The following is a 20,225-nucleotide window of genomic DNA, read 5'->3' on the forward strand; positions in this document are numbered from 1 at the left end:
ATCTCGGGACTGCGGTTTGTGTCAGAAAGCCCAACTGCTCAAAGGGATCTTTGTTCAGTGTCCAATTTGGTTGTTGTTTGTAACAGAAATTTAGAAAGACAGTCTTTTGTGTAACTCCAAATTTTTTTTTAACCTCGAGTTTTATGTTCTAATTAAAGCATCCAAACACTTCCTGGAATATGTGCAAAATCAATCAGTTCAATAAATAGTGACATTTCAGAATGTGACCAGCTTTTTAATTGGTTCTTTGCTGGGAGATTCTTGTGAGAATTTGACCAATGACTTAGTTTCTAGTGTGAATGAGACTGAGGATCTGACTCCTGTCCTGGTCTTACATGTTTGGTTCAAGGGAGATCGACAGCAGCAGCCAGTACCCTTCACTTGTGTTTTTGTCCCCTAAATTATTTGTCATTTGCAAATGAAAATATGAAAGAATGATTTTGCCCACTTATCCATTCAGCCAAGGGAATTATGTTACTCATTTTATTTCTTTCCGGCATCTAAAATATCAAGCACTGTTAGGGTCTCTGCATATGTTTTTTCAGTAAATGAGAAAAGTACACTAAGTTTTAATTTTTTACCCTGAAAAACACATACACACTATTGCTGTTGTGATCCAAAGCTCAGGTAAACTTTGATGGAATGTAAATGCTGGAGACATGTATTGAGGCAGGTGGGTAGGAGAGGAGCCTGACATTCCTGTATGTTATGAACACCTTCTACCTGTCTGTGCTTACAGGTGGTTTGAAATGCCCCGTGTGCAGCTTTGTGTATGGCACCAAATGGGAGTTCAACAGGCACTTGAAGAACAAACACGGCTTGAAGGTGGTGGAAATTGATGGAGACCCCAAGTGGGAGGTAACTTTTTAAAGTATGGTCCTGATTTTGACATTTCTAAACCAAATGACAGACTGGGTATAACTGGGCACAGACACCAATCCTCAGGGCATTGAGATTGCTCATTGGGAAATTTCTGAAACCTTTTATAATTGTGTCTTGGGGTACAGCTGTGTAGGATCTGGGTCATGTATACATTCTTCTTCTGGGTTGAAGTTAGACTCTTCTGTGAATATTTGCATTGACATTTTTAATTCTTCTGTTCACAAATCCAGAGTTTCAGATGTTGCATCTGAGAGAAGGGAAGGCAGGGAGCATGTACCATCCTCACTGAAAGAGTTGCAAAGGCCCCATTTCCTGATCAGACCTTCTCTCCCTCCCTGGGCGCTGGTGCCCCTTCCTGCTGCCTTCATTTTTCCCCTTCAGAGTTGGAGCAGTCACCTGGCCCTCTTTTCAAATACCAGGTGTCATTTCCATGGACACAGGCAGGGTTTCTCAGACTCAGCACTGTTGACGTTTGATTTGGGTGAGTCTTCCTTGTGGAAGGCTGTCCTGGGGCTCACAGGATGTTTGGCTGCATTGTGGGACTCTTCCTACCAGTTAGCTACTGCATCGCCCCTCCCTAGGGCATCTGTTGAGTAAACCAAGAATGTCCGAGGCATAGCATTGTCCGTGTTCCCTGGCACTCAGGATCACCCCAGAAAGCAGAGGGGCCATGGCAGTGCATCCAGTGCTCACTTGAGGAGTCACAGTCCAAACACAGGTTCAGTAAAAATACTGTACAAAACCACCTCCAGCCTCTGTGTATGGTGGACATAAAACATAAATGACTTTCATGTTTAGACTTGGGTCTCAACCCCGAGATATCTCATTTTATGTAGAGATGTAGATGTGCATGTATTCAAAATCCCCAAAGTGTGAACTCGGAAGCACTTTTGTTACCAAGCATTTCAGATAAGCGATGAACAACCGGTGTGTGACGTGGTTAGTATGCAGCCTTACATTTCTCAAGCTTTCATGCTGAGAGGGCCTGGAATCAGTGATACTCAAGCAATGAGCACACCAGGGACCAGTCTTGGTTTCTTCTTCTTTTCTTGGTACTGGGGATTGAACCCAGGGCAGCTTTAACCCTGACCTACATCCCCAGCCCTTTTAAATATTTATTTTGAGACAAGGTCTCATGAATTTGCTGAGTGCCTCAATAAGTTGCTGAGGATGGCCTAAAATTTCTTATCCTCCTACCTCAGCTTCCCAAGTTGCTGGGGTAACAGGAATGCATCCCCACGCCCAGCGCAGGTCTTAGTGTCTAGTAACATTCTCTGATAAGGAATGTAGTTGATCACTGGGCTGAGGCAGAGAATGTATAAGAGGATTCTGGAGCATATGTGGTACTAGAAATGTGCTCCAGACAGACAGTGATCAAAACAAAACAGAAAAGGAAAGGATGAAAAGGGGATGTATGTCAGAAGGAAACGGGAGGCAACCAGAAAGAGTTCTCAGTGGCCGAAGCTGAAAATTGAGTAACAAAATCAATACTGACCACGTTGGATTATAACCCAAAGAATGAAGTATTCATGAGTCTGCACTGATATAAATAGGTGATTAAACAAATAAATGGGGGAGAAGGGACTATGCATCCTCATAGAGGATTCTGGCTAATAAATGTAGACAGATTTGGGGAAATAGAAAAACAGCTCAGGAGTGATGCTGTGGACAAGTTCCCTCTGAGGTTGCTGAAACCACCAGGCAGGTGTGTGAGGGAAATAGGATGTTTGCATAACCTCAAGAATTCTCCACCCAAATATTTATTAATTGCAAGGGGAAAGGAAGTTCCTTTAGAGTGGAGCCTGTGGACCTTACACAAGGGATGGAGGCTGGCATCATCAGTAGTAAAATGTACTGACACTGTTTACCAACTGGTTGATGTCACAAGAAGGAGCTTCACAGAATTTTTCTTCTCAGACTGTGAGAACCATCAGACATGCCCACATCCACACGCTAGGCCTGGACTCCTCAGAATTGTCAAGATCATGAGTGACCAGGGAAGCTGTCCCCTCCTGGAGGAGACTAAGGGACGTGGCGATGGAATTCCTGTGGGATGGGCTGCCAGCGTGGCTCTGCGGTGGAGCGCTGGCCTGGCACGTGCACGGCCCTGGTACCACACCCACACATGGGATCCAGGGAGGGTCCTGGAAGAGCAAGAACATGAGGAAGATCCAGTGGAGTCGGGCAGAGCCTGACTGCGGCACAGTGTTGACAGTGGTGCGGTGACCTGGAAAGACGTCACCATTAGAAGATTAGGCTAATAATGCCTAATTTACTCAGAGGGCATGCAGCTCCTGTTTAAGTCCACAGTTACTTCAGAATAAAGTAGTTACAGAGAATAAAGAGGTGGGCATTATGCATAGGGAAGGGGGAAGGTGAGGGAAGGACAGGGAGGGCTGCCTCTCCAGCACCCTGGGGTGTGGCTCTCACTCTGACATCATGGACATATGCTACATAGGAATAAACATTAAACTACAAAAAAGAAAGTCCTAAACATCGAGAGAAGAGGAAATGAATGATGCTAGATATTCCTCAAGTTGGTGGCATAACAAGAGACAGGAACTGTTTTGAGAGCCTTTAAAACAGTAATTGGATTGTACCTTCCTTAGGGGACATAACCTAAAGGCAAAAAGAATTGTGCTCTTTTCCATTACTTCCTGTTGTTGGTGGTAGGGATGATACTGTTATTCTGAAGCTATTAGTACTTTGTAAACACAGTGGAATACATAAAATACATTTAATTTTATAAGTTTATAGTGCTGTTTGGGAAAAACAGCTCAGTCACCTTTATAGGATGCTAGAGAATCAGCTCTTTATTTTGAAAGTTGGTAATAAAAGCCAGGAATAAGCAATTAGCCTACCTTTAAAAAATGAAAAACCCACCAGTGTGAGCATAACCAAAGATTTGGTGAGGGGAAGTTTTTCCTGTAGAAAATTACAATTTTGCAACCTTGTAATGATGCTGTGGGTCCAGCAGGGAGTGTCAGTCACTGCCAGTACTACACACGAGAGCCACGCAATGCACGTGCGGTGCCACCCTGAAGCACTCGTGCCAGGAGGGGACTCTGCTCTGATCGTGCCTCAGCATCATACTCCCAGCTGGTGGCAACTAGGGACGGAGGGACAGGTTGACTGTCCAGGGTGATGTGCTCGGCCGGTCAGGGTATTGGACCTGTGAGGCACTGCCTTCTTGCTTCAACAAACAGTCCCCAGAGGGAAGGCCAGCAAGGAGAGCCCATGTGGGGTTTAAAAGTCCTCTGAGATGGACCGTCACTTCTCAGGAGTGACTTTCACTCAGGTGTGGTTTGAACCAGCAGTTAAAGCTGGTTAAAGATAATTGGGGAAATCTGAATGTTACCTAGACACCAATAATATTCAGGGCTTATTGCTGAGTGTTTGAGGGTGACAGTGGAATTAAACTTATGTTTTGGAAGAGTTTTAGCTTTTAGATACATTCTAAAATATTTATAGAAGAAAAGATGATTCCTGGATTCACTTCAAAATAATCCAAGGGCAGGGCATGAAATGTGTGTGGGTGTGTGTCAGACTGGGTGACGGGTACATGGAGGTTGATTGCACTCCTCTCTCTGCTTTTGAGTATGTTGGCATTTTTTTTTTTTGTAATTTTTAAATTAAGTATGAACTTCTGAGTGACAGACTTTGAGTCCTGCCTCTATCTTCTACAAACTGCTTGACCTCGAGCTATTGTTAAACCTGTGGCCTTGGTCCTCATCTGAACAGTAGGCTAATAATGCCTGAGAGGCTTAGTGGGTTGGAGAAGGCTGTGTAAGTGCTGGGCTTTGCCTCTGGCCCGAGGAAGCCCTGAGTACTGCTGGTGAGGCTAGTGTCCTCAGCTTCAGGCTCTGTCTGTGGGGACACGGCTAATCCCCTGGTGTTTCAGAGTCATGCTGCAAGGATTTGCTTTCTTGAACTAAAGAGATGTGGCTTGGTTGTGATGTAAAGCTTATTCCATCCTGGTCACTGGTCACTGGTCAATGAATGCAGCAGGCCTCCCTTCTAGCAGTTTCCACCTTATGCAGAGCAAAAGCAGTTGACACAAAGCCCTATCCTTGACCCCACAAGTGAGACAGTCGAGCAGCCAATAAGCTGGGCCCTGTGGTCGCCAGGGACTAACATGTTGCCTATTCTAGGAGTTTGGGCTCTCTGGCTCTCAGAAATGCCTTACAAAGGCAGGTACAGGATTCTGTCTTGAAATTATTCAAGTGAACTATATTTGGAAAAAATCCTAGTTTTTTAGAAGGTCAAATTTTTATAAATAAATTTCTAAAATGTCTTTTCTTTCATTAAAATTATATTTTTCTCTTGAAAAACAAAAACAAAGAGCGCTGTACTAATATGCAGTCCCCAGAATGAGGTGGCATTCCATGTGTGTGCCTTTCTTTGGCAGGCTCAGGCAGGCCTGGGTCCAGTGTTAGCTAAGACATGGCTCAGTGGCTCCTAAGGGAAATGCCGTTCTTTTTGTTGATTTCTGCATTCATCAGGTATTTATTGGGAGTCTCTTGGGTCAGCCTGGAAAAACCTAAATGGAGCTGGCCAGCTGGCTGTGAAAGGACAGGTGCCTGGCCTGCTGGCCTCCGTCAGCTCCCAGCGAGTGCTTATAGAGCATGACTGTGGCTCCTCTAAGCCTCTTCGGCGGTCTTCCTTTTTCTCCTTCCTTGGTGACAGTCCTGCATCCTGCCTCATAGCTCTGCTCCCATGCCCAGCCTGACCTGAAGGAGACCATTGCTTTTATCCAGCTCTGTGAAAATTCTCCCCACTTTTCCCCTGCTGACCCTCTCTGTACCTGTGAACGTCCTTCCCCATCATAAGTGCTGATCTAGCACAGATGGCTGTCTTGTAGGGAGTTTTGTTTATCATACCTTCACATAGCTAACAGAATGGCGTGAACAGCTGGGATGCACTGGATTTCCCACACGCTGGCACCCAGGCTCTGCATGTCGTGTACTTACCCATCCCCCCCCTTTCTTCTCCTCCTCCCTACTGTTGGCTGCTCAGTTGCGTCTCTTAGCCCCATGGCCTGAGGTCCCGTGTAAGGGGCAGATTCATCATGGCATTGGTAGCAATGGGAGGAGATGGGGAAGCCACTGGTAGTGCATGTGCAAGAATAATAAGCATGCTGTTCTCTGACTGTGAGCAGCATCCTCTGCTCTTCCTCCTGCAAGAACAAGGAACAAGAAGCTTCCACCAGAGCTGGTTTTTAAATCTTGGTACTTGCAAAGAGAAGGTTTCTCTTTGGGATTATTTATTGGAGCAACTGATTTCTCAGGAAAGCTAGGTAAATGAGATGTTGTCAGTGTTGCTTTGTCTCAGTACATTGTCTTAAAGCCCGTGGGGGTTGGTCAGCCTGTTAGAAGATCACTTAGGTTTTGTCTTTATTTTAGCCAGCAACAGAAACATCTGAGGAGCCCTCCACCCAGTATCTCCACATCACAGAGGCCGAAGAAGATGTTCAGGGGACGCAGGCAGCTGTGGCTGCACTCCAGGACCTGAGATACACCTCTGAGAATGGTGAGGGCAAGTCTGTGGACACCCAGAGTGGGCCTGGATGAGTGAACTGTGAGTGAATGGTGTTCGTCCATGGACCCGCCTCGAAAACCATGGCCTGGCCTTGAGAGTGCAGGGGTAGTCTGGCGCAAGGCCTCTGGCCCTGGAAAGGTTGCAGGTAGAGCCCCAGTGGCAGAGGCAAACTCTCGAGGCTGTTTTTTTTCTTTTTTGGTGACTCAGTGACAGGTCTGTGAAATGGGGATAGAAGCACAATGCTGTCTCTTCATCGAGGTTTTGAAAGGTTTCTAGAGAGAATGCTTAGTAAGCTGTAAAGTACTATACACATATTTCTCTTGTCAAAACAAGCAATTATGGAGAACCCGTGCTTCCTTTGGAAGAGGCCCTGTGAAGCGCCCAGAGGGGAGGGTCCAGTTTTGCCGTGGGTGCCCTTCATAGGCCCTGATGGTCTTCTGTGTTTTTCTTCCTCCCAAGGTGACCGGCTCGACCCCACGGCCGTAAACATCCTGCAGCAGATCATCGAGCTGGGCAGTGAGACGCACGACGCCACCGCCGTTGCCTCCGTGGTTGCCATGGCACCTGGGACAGTGACCGTGGTGAAGCAGGTAAGGGTCCCCTCTGGGAAACCCCTGCTCCCTGTGTCACTGCACGTCCTCTGTCCTCTTATGTGGCCTGGGCATTAACTTGCCTGGGGGTAGCTTGGGACAGAACTGGTCTAAGCTGGCGCATCTTCTCCTACTTTGATGATCACAGGGTTGCATCTTCAGTAGGTCTCTCTAGGGGCAGGGCTCGGGGGAGCACAGTATATTTCAGAACGCTCTAGGAACGCTTCATTTGTTTCATTTCAAAGCATTTCAGAATGAAAAGGAGCATGATGTGGACGTGTGGCTGCATCTGTGGTGAAAAGCAAAGCCTTCTTTGCTTGAGGCCTCAGCAGACAGTGGGCCAGTGGGAAGTGTGGGGACAGCCACAGAGGCCCGGCAGATTTCCCCACAGACTGCCCTTTTTAAATAGTAAGCATCATCTGTTCAGATCCACACAGGCTAGGAGAAGAGCCATCAGCTTCCGAAGAAAGGTCACACTGATTGGCTCAGCGCCTCGTGTCCTGAGCTGGACTTCCCGTCAGCACAGGGCACCCTTCCACCTATTCACACTTGTCTGTCCGTCTGCTGTCTCCTTCTTCACTTCATAAACGACTTAAGCTGGCTTACACAAGTACTTTCAAGACAGAAGCACAAATGACAAACGTCAGAACCAGGGAAAAATATAATTTAGAATCAAAGTTCAAGTTCATGGTGGAGTTGGAAGTGCAGAGCATGGAGTTTTGTACAGCTCTTGGTGCTTCCTTGGAGTCACTGGGAAGTGTTTACCAGGTGCCTGTTTCAGGTGGTATTCTGGTTGCTGGGGCTTCCGATGGAAGCAGTGCCACCTTGGTGGTTACTCACTGGCAGGGAACAGGACAAACTCATGAATGAACCAGCAGGCCAAAAAGGGTGGTCAAGGCAAACCAGCAAGTGGGGAGAGGCAGGAAGGGGAGGGTGGGATGGAGGTGAGGGACAGGGGCTCTTCTATGAAGGGTCATGGGGGGCACCTGCAAGAGGTGTGGGCTACCTGAGCTATCCAAACTTGACTGTAAATTTGGTTGTGAATTTTACAACTGAAAACAAGGAAACATGAAACAGTCAACAGAGGAAAGGGGCAAGCTTGGCCTTGACAGGTAGGGATAATTGTTACTGTGGCTCTCATGTGTACCCAAGGCTGTGTCCTGGCGACCTGCCTTTGGTGAGTCCCCAGTGAGCCTCCCAGTATGGTCTTCATGACTTCCCTAAGTGTGCCCAGGGCATGGCTCAAAGCATGACATTACGCCAAGTAACTCTCCGGACAATCAGAACATTCTGGCTCAACTCTAAACTTCTTGGTCCATAGAGCAGACTTAGTTCTCCAGAGCAATGTTTGGATTATGTGTCCTGCATACCTCCTCCAGGGCGGTATTTCCCTCAAGAAGGTCCTGGAGGGAAGTTGGACAGTAGGCAGCTGAGTGCTTCAGCCTGCTGTGACCTGGTGTTCTGCAGTCGCTGAAAGCAGACCGTGTCCTTCCGGGCTCTGGATTTTCAGCTTTCATTGGCTTGTACCGGGTTGCAGTCTCAGATTGTCTTGTCTCTTCTGGAGCTTGGCGTTTGCATCTTGGCATGTAGAGTGCTGAGCTAGACTAGGTGTTTCAGGAAGGTCTAATTGGTCCTCCCATCCAGAGTGTCAGGAGGACTTTGGATGTTTCTGACAGGCCAGATGCTTTTGAGAATGTGGGAAGGTGCTACTGATAGTGATTTGTGTCTTCTTTCTAAGAACAGGATTGATTTGCTGCTACTCAGGGGAATGATTTATTGAGCACCCGCGACGGTGCCGTGATACAGGAGGTCGCCGTGTAGGATACAGCGTAGATGTGCTTCCAGGCATTAGACAGACAGCTCAGCAAGCATCCGCTACAACCAGTGTAAACAAGGAAAAGGTGTGTGCGGGAGGAGAAAGCAGCCGCCCTGGAGGCCTTCTCTTCCGTGAGCACGGGGCAGTGTGACACTGGGGAACTGTGGGGAGGAGATGCCTATGGCAATGTGTTTGCAGGAGCTCGTGTCCGCCTGGCCCAGCCCGGCTCACAGTGGCTGTTGGTACACAGCAGGTGGGAAGGTGGATGGATGGACTGATGGGCAGGTGGACATTAAACACCCATGCCCCTAGCAGAGGCGTTTGAAAGGCTGTCGCCTCTCCCAGGTGAAAGAATTCCCCTGAATTCATTTGTTCCATCATATAAATTGAAGGATAGATGAGTTGGTCTCAGTTTTTTTCTTCAGTTGAACTCTGATTTAGGACTTTCTTAGTTGGGAATTCATATCTGCCTAATGAGTGTCCTGAGCCACTCTCCTCCTGTACGTGCTGGGCAGAATGGTGCCCTCCTCTCTCTGCCCCTTGGGGAGCATGGCCTTGTGTTGGGGACATCCTCTTGCTCCCTCCAAGACCTCACAGAGTAGCTGCTCAATAAGTGTTCGTTAAGTAGACTTGACTATGCTGTGGGTTTCATGTTTTGATCCTCCAGTTGTATCCTGTACGTCAGTACTGGACAGAACAAAGCAAAACTTCCACCAGGCCCCGTGTTGCACATCTGTGGTCCCAGCACCTCTCGGGGCTGAGACAGGAGGATCCAGAGTTCAAACCAGCCTCAGCAAAAGCGAGGCACTAAGCAACTCCAAATAAAATACAAAATAGGGGCTGGGGATGTGGCTCAGTGGTCAAGGGCCCCTGAGCTCAGTCCCTGGTACTAAAAAAAAAGAAAAAAACAGCAAAACAGACACCTCATCCTAAAGCACTTGGTGCAGTATTGAAACCTGAACAAAGGTTTGGATGCACTGTTGTGGAGCAGATTGAAAGAGCTTTCTAAAATTCCCTGCTTTATATGCATCTTCTGTTAGGCCAAAAATGAACTGTTGATTCTTTATGTTCAAAAGTGTCCAGATTTCCTTCTCATATGCACAAAGCACTATGTATACTATTCTTAATTTTCCCCATGATCTACTTTTTCATTTGTTGTTTTTAGATATACAGGGTAGTCGGTGTATTTAGACACACTATACATACATAGAGTGCAACCCGCTCCAACTTGGATCCCATTCTTGTGGTCGTACATGACGTGGAGTCACACTGGTCTCACATTCATATGTGAGCAGAGCAAAGTTATGTCTCATTCATTTCACTGTCTTATTCCCATCCCCCTCCCTTCCCTTCATTCCCCTTTGTCTAATCCAACCCTACCACCCCTTTCCCTTTACTGTGTGTTAGCATCCACATATCAGAGAGGACATTCAGCCTCTGGTTTTTAAGGACTAGCTTAATTTTGCTTACCATGATATTCTCCATCTCCATTCATTTACCAGCAAATGCCATAATTTCATTCTTCTTTATGGCAGAGTAATATTCCGTTGTATATTTTTACCACATTTTCATTACCATTCACCTGTTGAAGGGCACCTAGGCTGGCTCCATAGCTTACCTATTGTGAATTGAGCTGCTATAAACATTGATGAGGATGCGCCACTGTCCAGTAATATTAATATCACCGTTCATCACTGGTAATTCAAAGTGATTAACGTCACGTATTTGAGATTAGGGCTTAGCAGCACTCAGAAGGAGGAACCCTGGCCATTGCCAGGGAAGAAAATAAGGGCAGGCCTGTGGGGAGGCTGAGTGTGCGGCAGTGGGGGCTAAGGGCAATCTTTTACTTCTTGAAGAGACATGGACGAGATGGAGCCCATGGTTGGACCATCTGAGTCCTCACTGGACGCAGAAGTGTGTCCTGTGGACCCGCCACTTCCCTTTACTCGTGTGTCGGCAATGCTGCCTCGGCACTGGGGACGTTTCAGTGAACAGGAGGATGAATGCAGTGGTCGCAGCGCTCGTGTGGCCGTTGAGGAACGTGAAGTCCAGTGCGCGTAATATGTGGTGCATTTTTCTGGTGCGTCGGAGGTGAAGGGTGCAGAGGAAGGAAGGACAGTGTAGGCCCAGAAGAGCCTATCACCACAGAGGGCAGGGGATCCGCCAGGGGATGTGGCCAAGTGCAGTTGTGCCTCTGCAGCGTACGTCATCAGCAGGGCCACCTGCCTACCTTTCCGTCTCAGGGAGTTATTGTGAGGAACAGGACTACTTTTTCACAGCACAGCTTCCTCCTGCCAAGGTCAAGAGGATGTGACTGGCTACATTTATGATAATCCAGGAGCTTTTTATTCTTAAAAATCTGTGGTGTTGTTTCTTCTTACAGAATTTTTCTTATTATGGGGGACACTGGGTGCTTTGTAGGTGTTGACCCCCGAGGGTGAGGGACGGTCTCTCTGGGAGAAGGTCTCTGTATGGCAAGTGAAATGGTACAGGTGGTTTGCTGTTCATTGTGTAGCTTTTACAAAACCAGGTAACTTCAGCGAGATGACCTTTCAGTCCAGATGTCACACGCGCTCTGCCCAGGACCTTCCCCTGTGTGGGGCCTCACCTCATGTAGCTCAGCCCAGCTGACGCTGTCCAGTGGCCTGTGCTTTGCCAAGCTCCCTTCCAGCAGCCGGTCACTGTTGCTCCTCTGCTGAGACTGTGAGAAAGCATATTCTTTTAACGAGAATGATCCAGAGACTCAGCACCCACAGGGTGTGGGCGAATAAGCCAATGGCTCCTGGGATGGCGGAGGCTGACACATCCCAAGACAGCATCAGCAAGCTGAGGTCCAAGAGCCTGTTGTGGTTTTGGTTTGGAGGCTGGCATGTTTCAGCTGGAGACCAAAATCAGAGAAGACAATGCCCAGCTCGAAGTCGGCTCAGCAGAAGGAATCCCTTTTGATTTGGGGCTCTCCACCACTGTGACGAGGTACCCTGTAGTGAATCCTCCTCACCACGGAGCAAAGAGAGCTTTTCACTTATGATTTCAGAGGTTCAGAGTCTAAGATTGGGCGGACCCACGGTTGGTCTCTGGTGAGAGCATGTCTAGGAATCTCCCCCAGTGACCCTGGGACCACCTGTAAGTGCCACCACTTCTCTGTACTGCCAAGTGTTGACCAGGCCTTCAGTTATAGGCCTTCGAGGGACACCCAAACCAGTGTCACAGCCAAGGCAGCACGTCAGCCTCTTTACTCTCTTGGAGTCTGAGACTGATGAGATCCGCCCTCTGCTTCAGCTCGGTCCGCCAGTTAGTCTCCCCAAAAGCACTCTCACGGTCACATCTAGAGTAACATGTGGTCAAATACCTGGACACCTTGTGGCCAGTCAGGTTGACACTCAAAGAGTGCAGGGCTCTGTTTGCCAGGGGAAGGCTGTTAGTTCGTCCAGGGGTTATTACTCACTTGGGTGAATTCTCAGGTGTCATGGAGGCGATCTTGGTCCACAGATTTCATGGTGTTTGGGAACTGCAGGGATGCACACGTGTGTTGGCAGCTCCATACTGCTATCACAGTTGACACCTTGGTTCAGGGCCCAGGAATCTTGGGTTATATAGGTACCTGAGAGTCAGTTCAGGAGCTGCTGTCACAGTCATAGCGACCCCAGGGTCCTCGGTGGAGCACCTGCATCCTGTTGTAAGCAACCAGTGCTTGGCGTCCTAATTGCCTTCCACAGGAGTAAATACCTCACACCCAATCTCTGTCCACGCAGGGCCACTCGCCTGCAGCCCTAGAGCCGCCTGCCCTGGCTCCTTTGTGGAGAGGCGTCACGCCTACTGCCGTCCATTCCCGGCTCTCCACAGTGCCCCCGGCATTGCCACTCTTCCGTTTAGTGCTTTCCTTCCTGTGCTAAGTGTTTCAAGCTGTCTGCTGGTGCCTTGTGGTAGAGAGCAGCAGGAAGGAATAATGAAGTCTGTCTCTGACCTCAGGCACCCCTTAGCCTGGCCTCCTTCACCATCCCAGCGTGCTTCCCATGTACCAAGCTGTTGATTTAAAAACAAATAAATAAATAAACAAATCAAGGCCAAAAAACTCATGTTGGTATCTAATTGCCATTGTAACAATGTTGTGGGATGGGGCCTTGGAGAGGGGCCTCAGTTATGGGGTCACCACCCTCCTAAAGAAAGTCAGGCTTTTAAGAGTAGGTTGGTCATCTCAGAATCTCTCTCTCCCTCCCTCATCTGATGTGCTTGCATGCCTTTCTGCATGTCATGGTGCAGTAAGGGACCTTCACCAGTTAGGCCCTGATCATAGACTTTCCAGTCTCTGGAGCTTGAGCCAAATGTAACTCTTTTCTGGAACTTAGGCAGGCTATGGCATCTGTTATAGCAGCAGGAAAAAAAAAAAAAACAAGTCGTCAGGAATCCCAGCTCTGCCCACATCAACCCGCCTTCACCCAGCTGCTGCTACTCTTGTCATCCTCAGGTGGTGGCTGTGGGTTGGCCCTGGAGGCTGAGGCTGAGGCGGGGAGCAGGCACCCCCGGCTCAGTATGCAGAGCTTAGTCCAAGAAGCCATTCTGGTGCTTACTAGGAAACCTGTGTGGGTTACCCGTCAGCACTGGGTCACTGTTATTTGCAGCTTGTTGTTTTTGCAGGGAAATGTAATCTACTTTTCTCCTAAACCAGTTGGCTGTTGGCAAAGACCTGTGTATCTAGTCTGCCCTGTTACAATTCCAGGCCCAAGCCTTCGGGTCCCTGAGCCCCTTTCTCACAGTGCGTCTGGACCAGGGCAGCTGCTGGGGAGACGCTGCCCTCAGAGGGACTTCTCAAGTGAAGCTTCTGGCCTGAGAGAAGCCTGGTACCCCAGGAGGTATCTGCAAGGGGAGCCCAGACCTGGGCCCTCCCTGGGGGCAGTGTTGAGCATTTCATGATTGTAGCACAGTAACAGAGGAATATGGAAAGGGGTTTATGTGAGGCTTCAACCACTATCACTTTCACTATCACTTTTTAAAACAACCACTCTGTTGTATTAATCTGATTGTAAATATGTAGCAAAAGGCCTGGCTGAAGAACTCTTGAAAGATCCTCGTCCAGGAGATAGTGTCCATCTGAATTGCCTTAAAGAGGGACCTGGGTGAAACCTCTCCTCTTATCTTGCTCAGTAGGACTGGGTGAAGTCCTTCCTTTTTCCATTATCTGTTTACCCTCCACTATCTGATGAGGAAATGGAATTTCACCTTTTTTGTTCCCACAGAGTCACTTTTTTGAGGCGTACTGTAGACAACCTCTCCTGACTCCCAGGCGCTCCACATAGTGGAGATAAAAGGGGAGGTGTCCCTAGCTTGTCTCCCCCTCCTGTTCCCTTTCCCCTTCAGAGCCTGCCCTGCTATGTGGTATCCTGTTGCCTGTGCGGCCACAGCTTGTCCTAACAGCAGGTGGATGCCCAGTACCCTCAATTGTGCCATTTACTCTACTTTTCTCTTATTGTTTTTGGTCATTGTTATGGTTCCTCTAAGGATTCTTCCTAGAAGATAAAGAAAAAATGTGCTCACACACACATGCACACACCTGCACCCACACATACACATTATACACGCACACATACATTCACGTGAATACACACATACATGCATATACACAGGTGTGCATATATACACGTGCACAAGTGCACACACATGCATATACACATGCATGCATGTATACATGTGCATACATGCACACACATGAATACACATGCATAGTGCACATGTGCATATTCACATACATACATACCCACAGTGCAGTTTCTGCTCATTCACTATCACTTAAAGGTGGATTAAGCACCTTTGGAAGATCGATGCAAGGGGATCCCAGATGCCCTTTGGATAATCAGAGCCATTGTATATCACAGGGACTGAGGGCAAAGCTTCCTTCGCCCAGGTGATCTGATGCTGGATGTGCAGGCATGCGACCTGGACTCTGAGCAGATGTCTACGATCCAAGTTTAACTTTTGTTGTTTGATCCCCAGCTCTTTGGATCTTTGCACAGTGCCAAAGTCTCACTGAGGACTGTTTCCCCCTTGCAGCTTTACTATGAGAACCACTTTTCAGCTGCAAGTTTTGGTTGGTTGATGAGCTTCTGCTCCTGCCTAAAGAACTTCACAGTACAATTCATTTGATCCTGGGGCTCTGCCAGCTTTAATTATATCCAGCTCCTAATTACACATACAGGTAGCCTCTTAAAGTCTGATCATCCTTCCCATTCTCTACAGATTGTGTATTCTGCAGCTGCTGCGTGGTCACCTTCAGCCCTGTAGATGCAGAGACAGAAAATGCATTTATCACAAGAGTGATGGCTTACTCTTGTATTTAACACCACCCTTGTCTTTTGTAGGCCTTTCTTGGTTCCCCTTAGCTGTTTGAAACTTTTCTTTTTCATTGTCTTAAATAAAAACTCTTTCAGAGATTTCTGTTTCTGGCATAATTTCTGATGACTTGATGTGCCTAATTCTGTTTTCAAAGTTCTTTTGTTACTTACTGAGCCCTCTAATGCCATGGTAGTTACTGAGAAATTGCATCATTTTGTGAAATCTTCAATTAGTCCTATGATATGTCCATGGCCATATGAGAAATGGTCTGAAAAAACTGGGCATCAGGGCTTTTCTCTGTTCTGTTGAGCCCCTTTCCCACGTCACCCACCTTCAGCTGGCCGAGGATGCTAGCCCGTTGAACTTGCTTCTCCCTTCTCTTCCTTTTCCCAAGCCCCATTTTCTATGATTGGTATCCAGTAGGCAGTGACTCTGGCTGCTGCTATCTGCAGAATCCCACTTCTTTTGCGTTTTATATTGCTAAGTTTACTACTGTTTGCGTGGTGCCTGGTCCTGACCTGCATCTTCAGCCTTCTGTGTGATCCCTTCCCCTCCTCCCTGACACTGCTACCTGCACGTTCACCTGGCTGGCTGAGATCGCATAGCCTGTTTCAGCTTTGGGCCCAAGGATGCACTGGCCCTAGCCGTCGCAGGCCAGAGCTATCAGCCAGTCAGTGTGAGAGGCGATGCAGGCCTTCCTTGGCTTTGCCCTTGGACAGTGCAGCTCCAAGCTGGCCCTTGCTCTTCTCTACATTCCCAGGGGACAGTAGTTGCCACCCTGGCCAGAGGAATTTCCCTAAGCTAGAATGCTCCACTTTCTCCCCTCCCCTCCTCCCCATATGTGTTACCCACTTGTAAATACTTGGGTGCTCAAGCTAGACCTCCTCACTTCTCCGTCTCCACATCTGACCTTCAACATGTTCTCTGGCCTTCACCTCCTGTGTTGCCTCAAATAGTCCCTCTGTCTCTGTGGCTGCCACTTTTATCCAAGCCAAAATGTAGTCCCTGGGTTAGCCGTGTGGGCCTCAGGGGTGTGTTAGAACGAAGTCTCTGGCCCCACCCCAGGCCTCCCCTGCCATACTCTGCACTCTCCCAGCATCCTGTGCACGTCAAGCACATGTTCACTGTCGGTCTCCTGCCTGGCTAGTCTACTCTTCTCTGGCCACACTGCGTTGTTCCTGCGGCTCTGAGGTCTAGCTTACCTAAGGAGGACAGCTCAGCCTTTTCAGTTTCAGCTCTCATGGCGTCCTTCACTCAGAGCCCTCCAGTGACCTGAGAAGGGTTCACAAAGTAGACTAGAGCCCCACAGGCCTGCAGTCCCCCTGGGCACCTGCCTCCCATCTCCCTTTCCTCCCTTTGCTCATCACACACCAGCCCCTGGACTGCCTTCCCTTCCCTGTCTAACTGAGCCTTCAGGTATGTGTTCTCTGCCCTGACTGCACATGGCCAGTCTAGCAAGATCTCTAAGCCTCTTCAACCTCTCAGGACTGTAGGTGTGTTGTTCTCCAGGACCCGTGAATATGATGAGCTGTCACCACTAATGGGTCCTCGTAGGCCACACGGTGGGCCCTAAAAGGAGGCCTACCCACCTGAGCCTAATCAAATCCCTGAGCCCAAAGACAGAACTTTCCCTCCTGGTGGCAGACTTCAGCACAGTGAGAAATGGGAAGGACTTGAATTATTCCAAGCCACTAACACGGGTTGACTTTGGTAAGCAAAGAGTGCCCAGGGTCTCAACACCAGCACGTCCGCAATCGCCTGTAGCACCCCACCATGTGGGGGTTCTGCTCAGTGAAAAGCCTGCAGCCATTCGCAGGCTTCCTGCTTCCCCAGGAGCAGAGATTCAGGACTGAGGGGTCCTAAGGTCACTCTCTGATATTACCGCAGCCTGTGGGAGAAGAGGATATGGAGTGGCCATCCTCTGGGGGAAGACCCACCTCACCTGTGCTAACCACGAGAGTGGAAGATCTGGGAGAAGCTGCTTCCACATACAGGCAGTCACCACAAAAAAAGAAGTGCACCTGTGTGGTCAGTGTGGACTGTCAGAAGGGGATCCTCCTCCCCCGAGGGCTGAAGCTCTTCTCCCACTCTGGGCACTGGTGGGGATGGGGGAGGGCAGGCACACCCCATCCCAGCTCTTGGGCATCTTAGTTTGGCTGTCTGGCTTTTCTCCCCATCAGCTGAAACTCCTTGCAAGTGGCTAGAGACCTGGTGCCCTCTGTCTCCAGGGTCTCTGGCGGCACACCGTAGAGGCTGCTTAGAGTTCAGAACTTCAGACTAGAGGTCAGGTGGAGGAAAGCAGCTAGTGGGGCTGAGGTTGAGAAGCCTTGGGATCTCCAGGCTGGCTGGGGGTGTCTCCCAAGGTTGTGTCTCAGGGTAGAGCAGCCCTTGGTATAGCCAGCAGTACAGCAAGACTGCCTGGGTTGAGCCCAGATCTCACTTGACAACACTTGACCTTGGACAAAGTACTGCTCTTTGAACTTCTGTTTCAGTAAAATGTTAAATAATAGAGCCTGCCCCATGGGTTTCTTGTGTGGGTGATGCAAACAAAGCAGGTGGCCCTGAGCCCCCACAAGCTAAGCCATCCGTAAACTCTCAGCTCCTGTGGTTGCAGACACAGCACTATTCCCTAGGCCCTGACTGGGCTGTGGAATTCAGCCCTGCTCTCTCCCCTTGGGGGTTCCCATCCAGCAAGCAGCAGGCACTGTCCGGGCTCTCTGCTGGGCACCAGGAGCCCAGCTGGGAAGGACATCACCTCTCTCTAGGGGAACTCATTGCTTCAGGAGGACAGTTACACTAGGTTAACCAGGCCGAGGCTCAGAGCTATCTGCCCCCTTACAACATCTGGTTGTTGGGGCAATCTGACCTCAGGCAAGGTCCCAGGGAGGCCATTGGACTGGATGCTTGTGGCCCACAGAATTCATGTGTTAAAATCCGGCCCCCAATGTGCTGGGCGGTGCTGGAAGGCCAAGACTTTGGAAGGTGATTAGGTCATGAGGATGGAGCCCCATGGGTAAAATCACTTTCCTTAGAAGAGAAGGCCAAAGCGCTAGCTCACACTCCTTCCACCAGTGGGAATACAAGGCAGTCAGCTGTCCACACCCTAGAAGGGGGCCTCCCCAGCCCAACCATGCTGGCACCCTGACCTCAGCCCTTCAGTCCCCAGCGCTGTGAGAAATGGACCTGTGCTGTGTGTGAGCCTCCCGTTTAAGGAGCTTTGTTACAGCAGCCTGAGCTGAGGAAGGCAGAGGCCAACTGGAACGGCTGATGCTAAAGGAGAGCTGGGCCCGGAGCTTGAACAAGAAGCACTTGCAGATCTGGGCACAGGCCCAGAGAGAGTCGCGTGTGGTGGGTCTTCATATCTGAGAGGAAACCGCAGTGAGCGAGGAGAGGTGGGCCCCATCATCGGGTGAATGGGAGTGGCACCCTGTGGGTGACAGCATGGGACCTTAGACTCCTACGCCAGCCCCTGTGGGGCAGGATCAGAGTAAGAAGGGGTTGATGGTCTCTTTTTCTGTCCACGGATCTGTTTGCTACTGATATCTTCATTAAGTTTGTTAAGTGTGCCAGGCGATTTAGGTGGAGGGTGTTTCATTATGAAAACATTTCAGACCACCCTGTGGCCCTGTCGTCCTGGGTTTGGATTCCTGCCTCGGGTAGGCGGGGCCCTGGCGGCACAGGGAGGAGCCCAGCCTGGCTCTCGCCTGCTTCACGCTCTTCTTCCACTCCACTGTCCAGCAGGCCTCCTCTGGGGTCTTGCGGGGGCTTGAGGTCCTCATGTCTGAGGACAGGGAGAGAAACTGCTAGAGGAAGCAGACTGCTGGACTGGGGGGAAGTCGGCCCAGAAAAGACACCCTGGCTTCCCCAGCCAGCATGGAGAGGGCATCTCAGGGTGGCAGGCGGGGCAGAGGCAATCGCATCCTGCCTCTTGACCTGCACCTGCAGCAGGCTGACACGGCGTGGGCAGAGAGGAAAGCTGGGGCCTGCAGGGGTGGTTACTTGGGTGGTTTTGTGAAGACCGGGCATGTGGGTGCCTCTCCCTGAGGGGATGCAGCAGGATGGCCCACATTGCAGCGAGGGCATTGGTGGGAGGAGAAGAGCAGGCCTGACCCTGAGGGGATCTCCAGGCTGGGTGGAGATCAGGGAGACGCGGCCCCCATGTGAGTGCCTGGCAATGACACGGAGCCCTGCGTGCAGCGTCTGGCACCAAGAGAAATGGAAATGCAGAGTCTGTGTGCTTAAAGGTCAGCAAAGTAAAGAGCCATGCACGGTAAGCCTGTCTAAATAGCAGCAGACACTCTCCAGTCAGCTGCCGCCGCCTCCCTCCTCACTGTGGCTACACCTCCATCTGTTTCAGTGGGGCTTTAAAACAGTCCTGAGGGACACACTAGGATGCTAGAATCCCAGTCAGCGTCTGATGAGTGCCTACTGTGCAGGGGCATGTGCTAAGCACGCAGTAGTGCAAGCTCACAGGGAGCTCTGCTCAGTGAGGAGGTTGGGCCCTCGCAGATTCTTTCCAGAAGGGCTGGCATCCAGCAGCCATCAGGAGTCCTGTGCCCGGCACTGACCCCTCCACCTCTCCTTGTTCTCACTCTCAGAGAATTAGAGCCCTGTTGCAGAAGAAAGTTTTTTTCTTTCCAGGTGATTGTTTCCACCCAACCTCCTGAGTCAGAGAAGCACAAGGTGTTCCGGCCAGTGAGTCCTTTTGGCTGTGCAGTGGGTCGAAACCTCTGTGTCCTCTTCCCCAGTGCAGCGGCCAGGGGGAAGCCCGCCTGTGGCGCCTCTCCCTGTTTGCAGGACCCTCTCACCACACAGAGAGCTGGCCCTTCCTGTTGGGCTTGGGCCAGGTGCTGCTGGGACATATCATGCCACAGTGGTCCCCTCTGTGCAGCAGAGCTACATGCCCTAGTGCTCAACAGACGGGTTGTAGCCGCCCAGCGCCCAGGAGGCCCAGCACCTTGGACCTGGAGAGATGCAGGGAGATGACTGTCAGCGAGCAGCCATTACAGCGTGGGCTTAGGACCGTGCATGTTGTGTATTTCCAGAAAAGCCTACTGTCTCCTTACAACCAA

General features: G+C 49.8%; 1 protein-coding gene across 4 annotated transcripts in view; it reads left to right on the forward strand.

Moving 5' to 3' along the window:
* The window catches only part of Zfat (zinc finger and AT-hook domain containing), a 206,253-nt gene that overhangs the window by 172,014 nt on the left and 14,014 nt on the right, over positions 1–20,225 (forward strand). For all 4 annotated transcript variants that reach the window (XM_026407368.2, XM_077800861.1, XM_026407367.2 and 1 more), the window contains 3 exons: positions 740–858; positions 6,285–6,411; positions 6,880–7,010. In XM_026407368.2, coding sequence (XP_026263153.2) covers positions 740–858; positions 6,285–6,411; positions 6,880–7,010 — 377 coding nt within the window. The remainder of the gene's footprint in view (positions 1–739; positions 859–6,284; positions 6,412–6,879; positions 7,011–20,225) is intronic.

This window comes from Urocitellus parryii, chromosome 7 (assembly GCF_045843805.1).
Source record: "Urocitellus parryii isolate mUroPar1 chromosome 7, mUroPar1.hap1, whole genome shotgun sequence".
Taxonomy (NCBI): domain Eukaryota; kingdom Metazoa; phylum Chordata; class Mammalia; order Rodentia; family Sciuridae; genus Urocitellus; species Urocitellus parryii.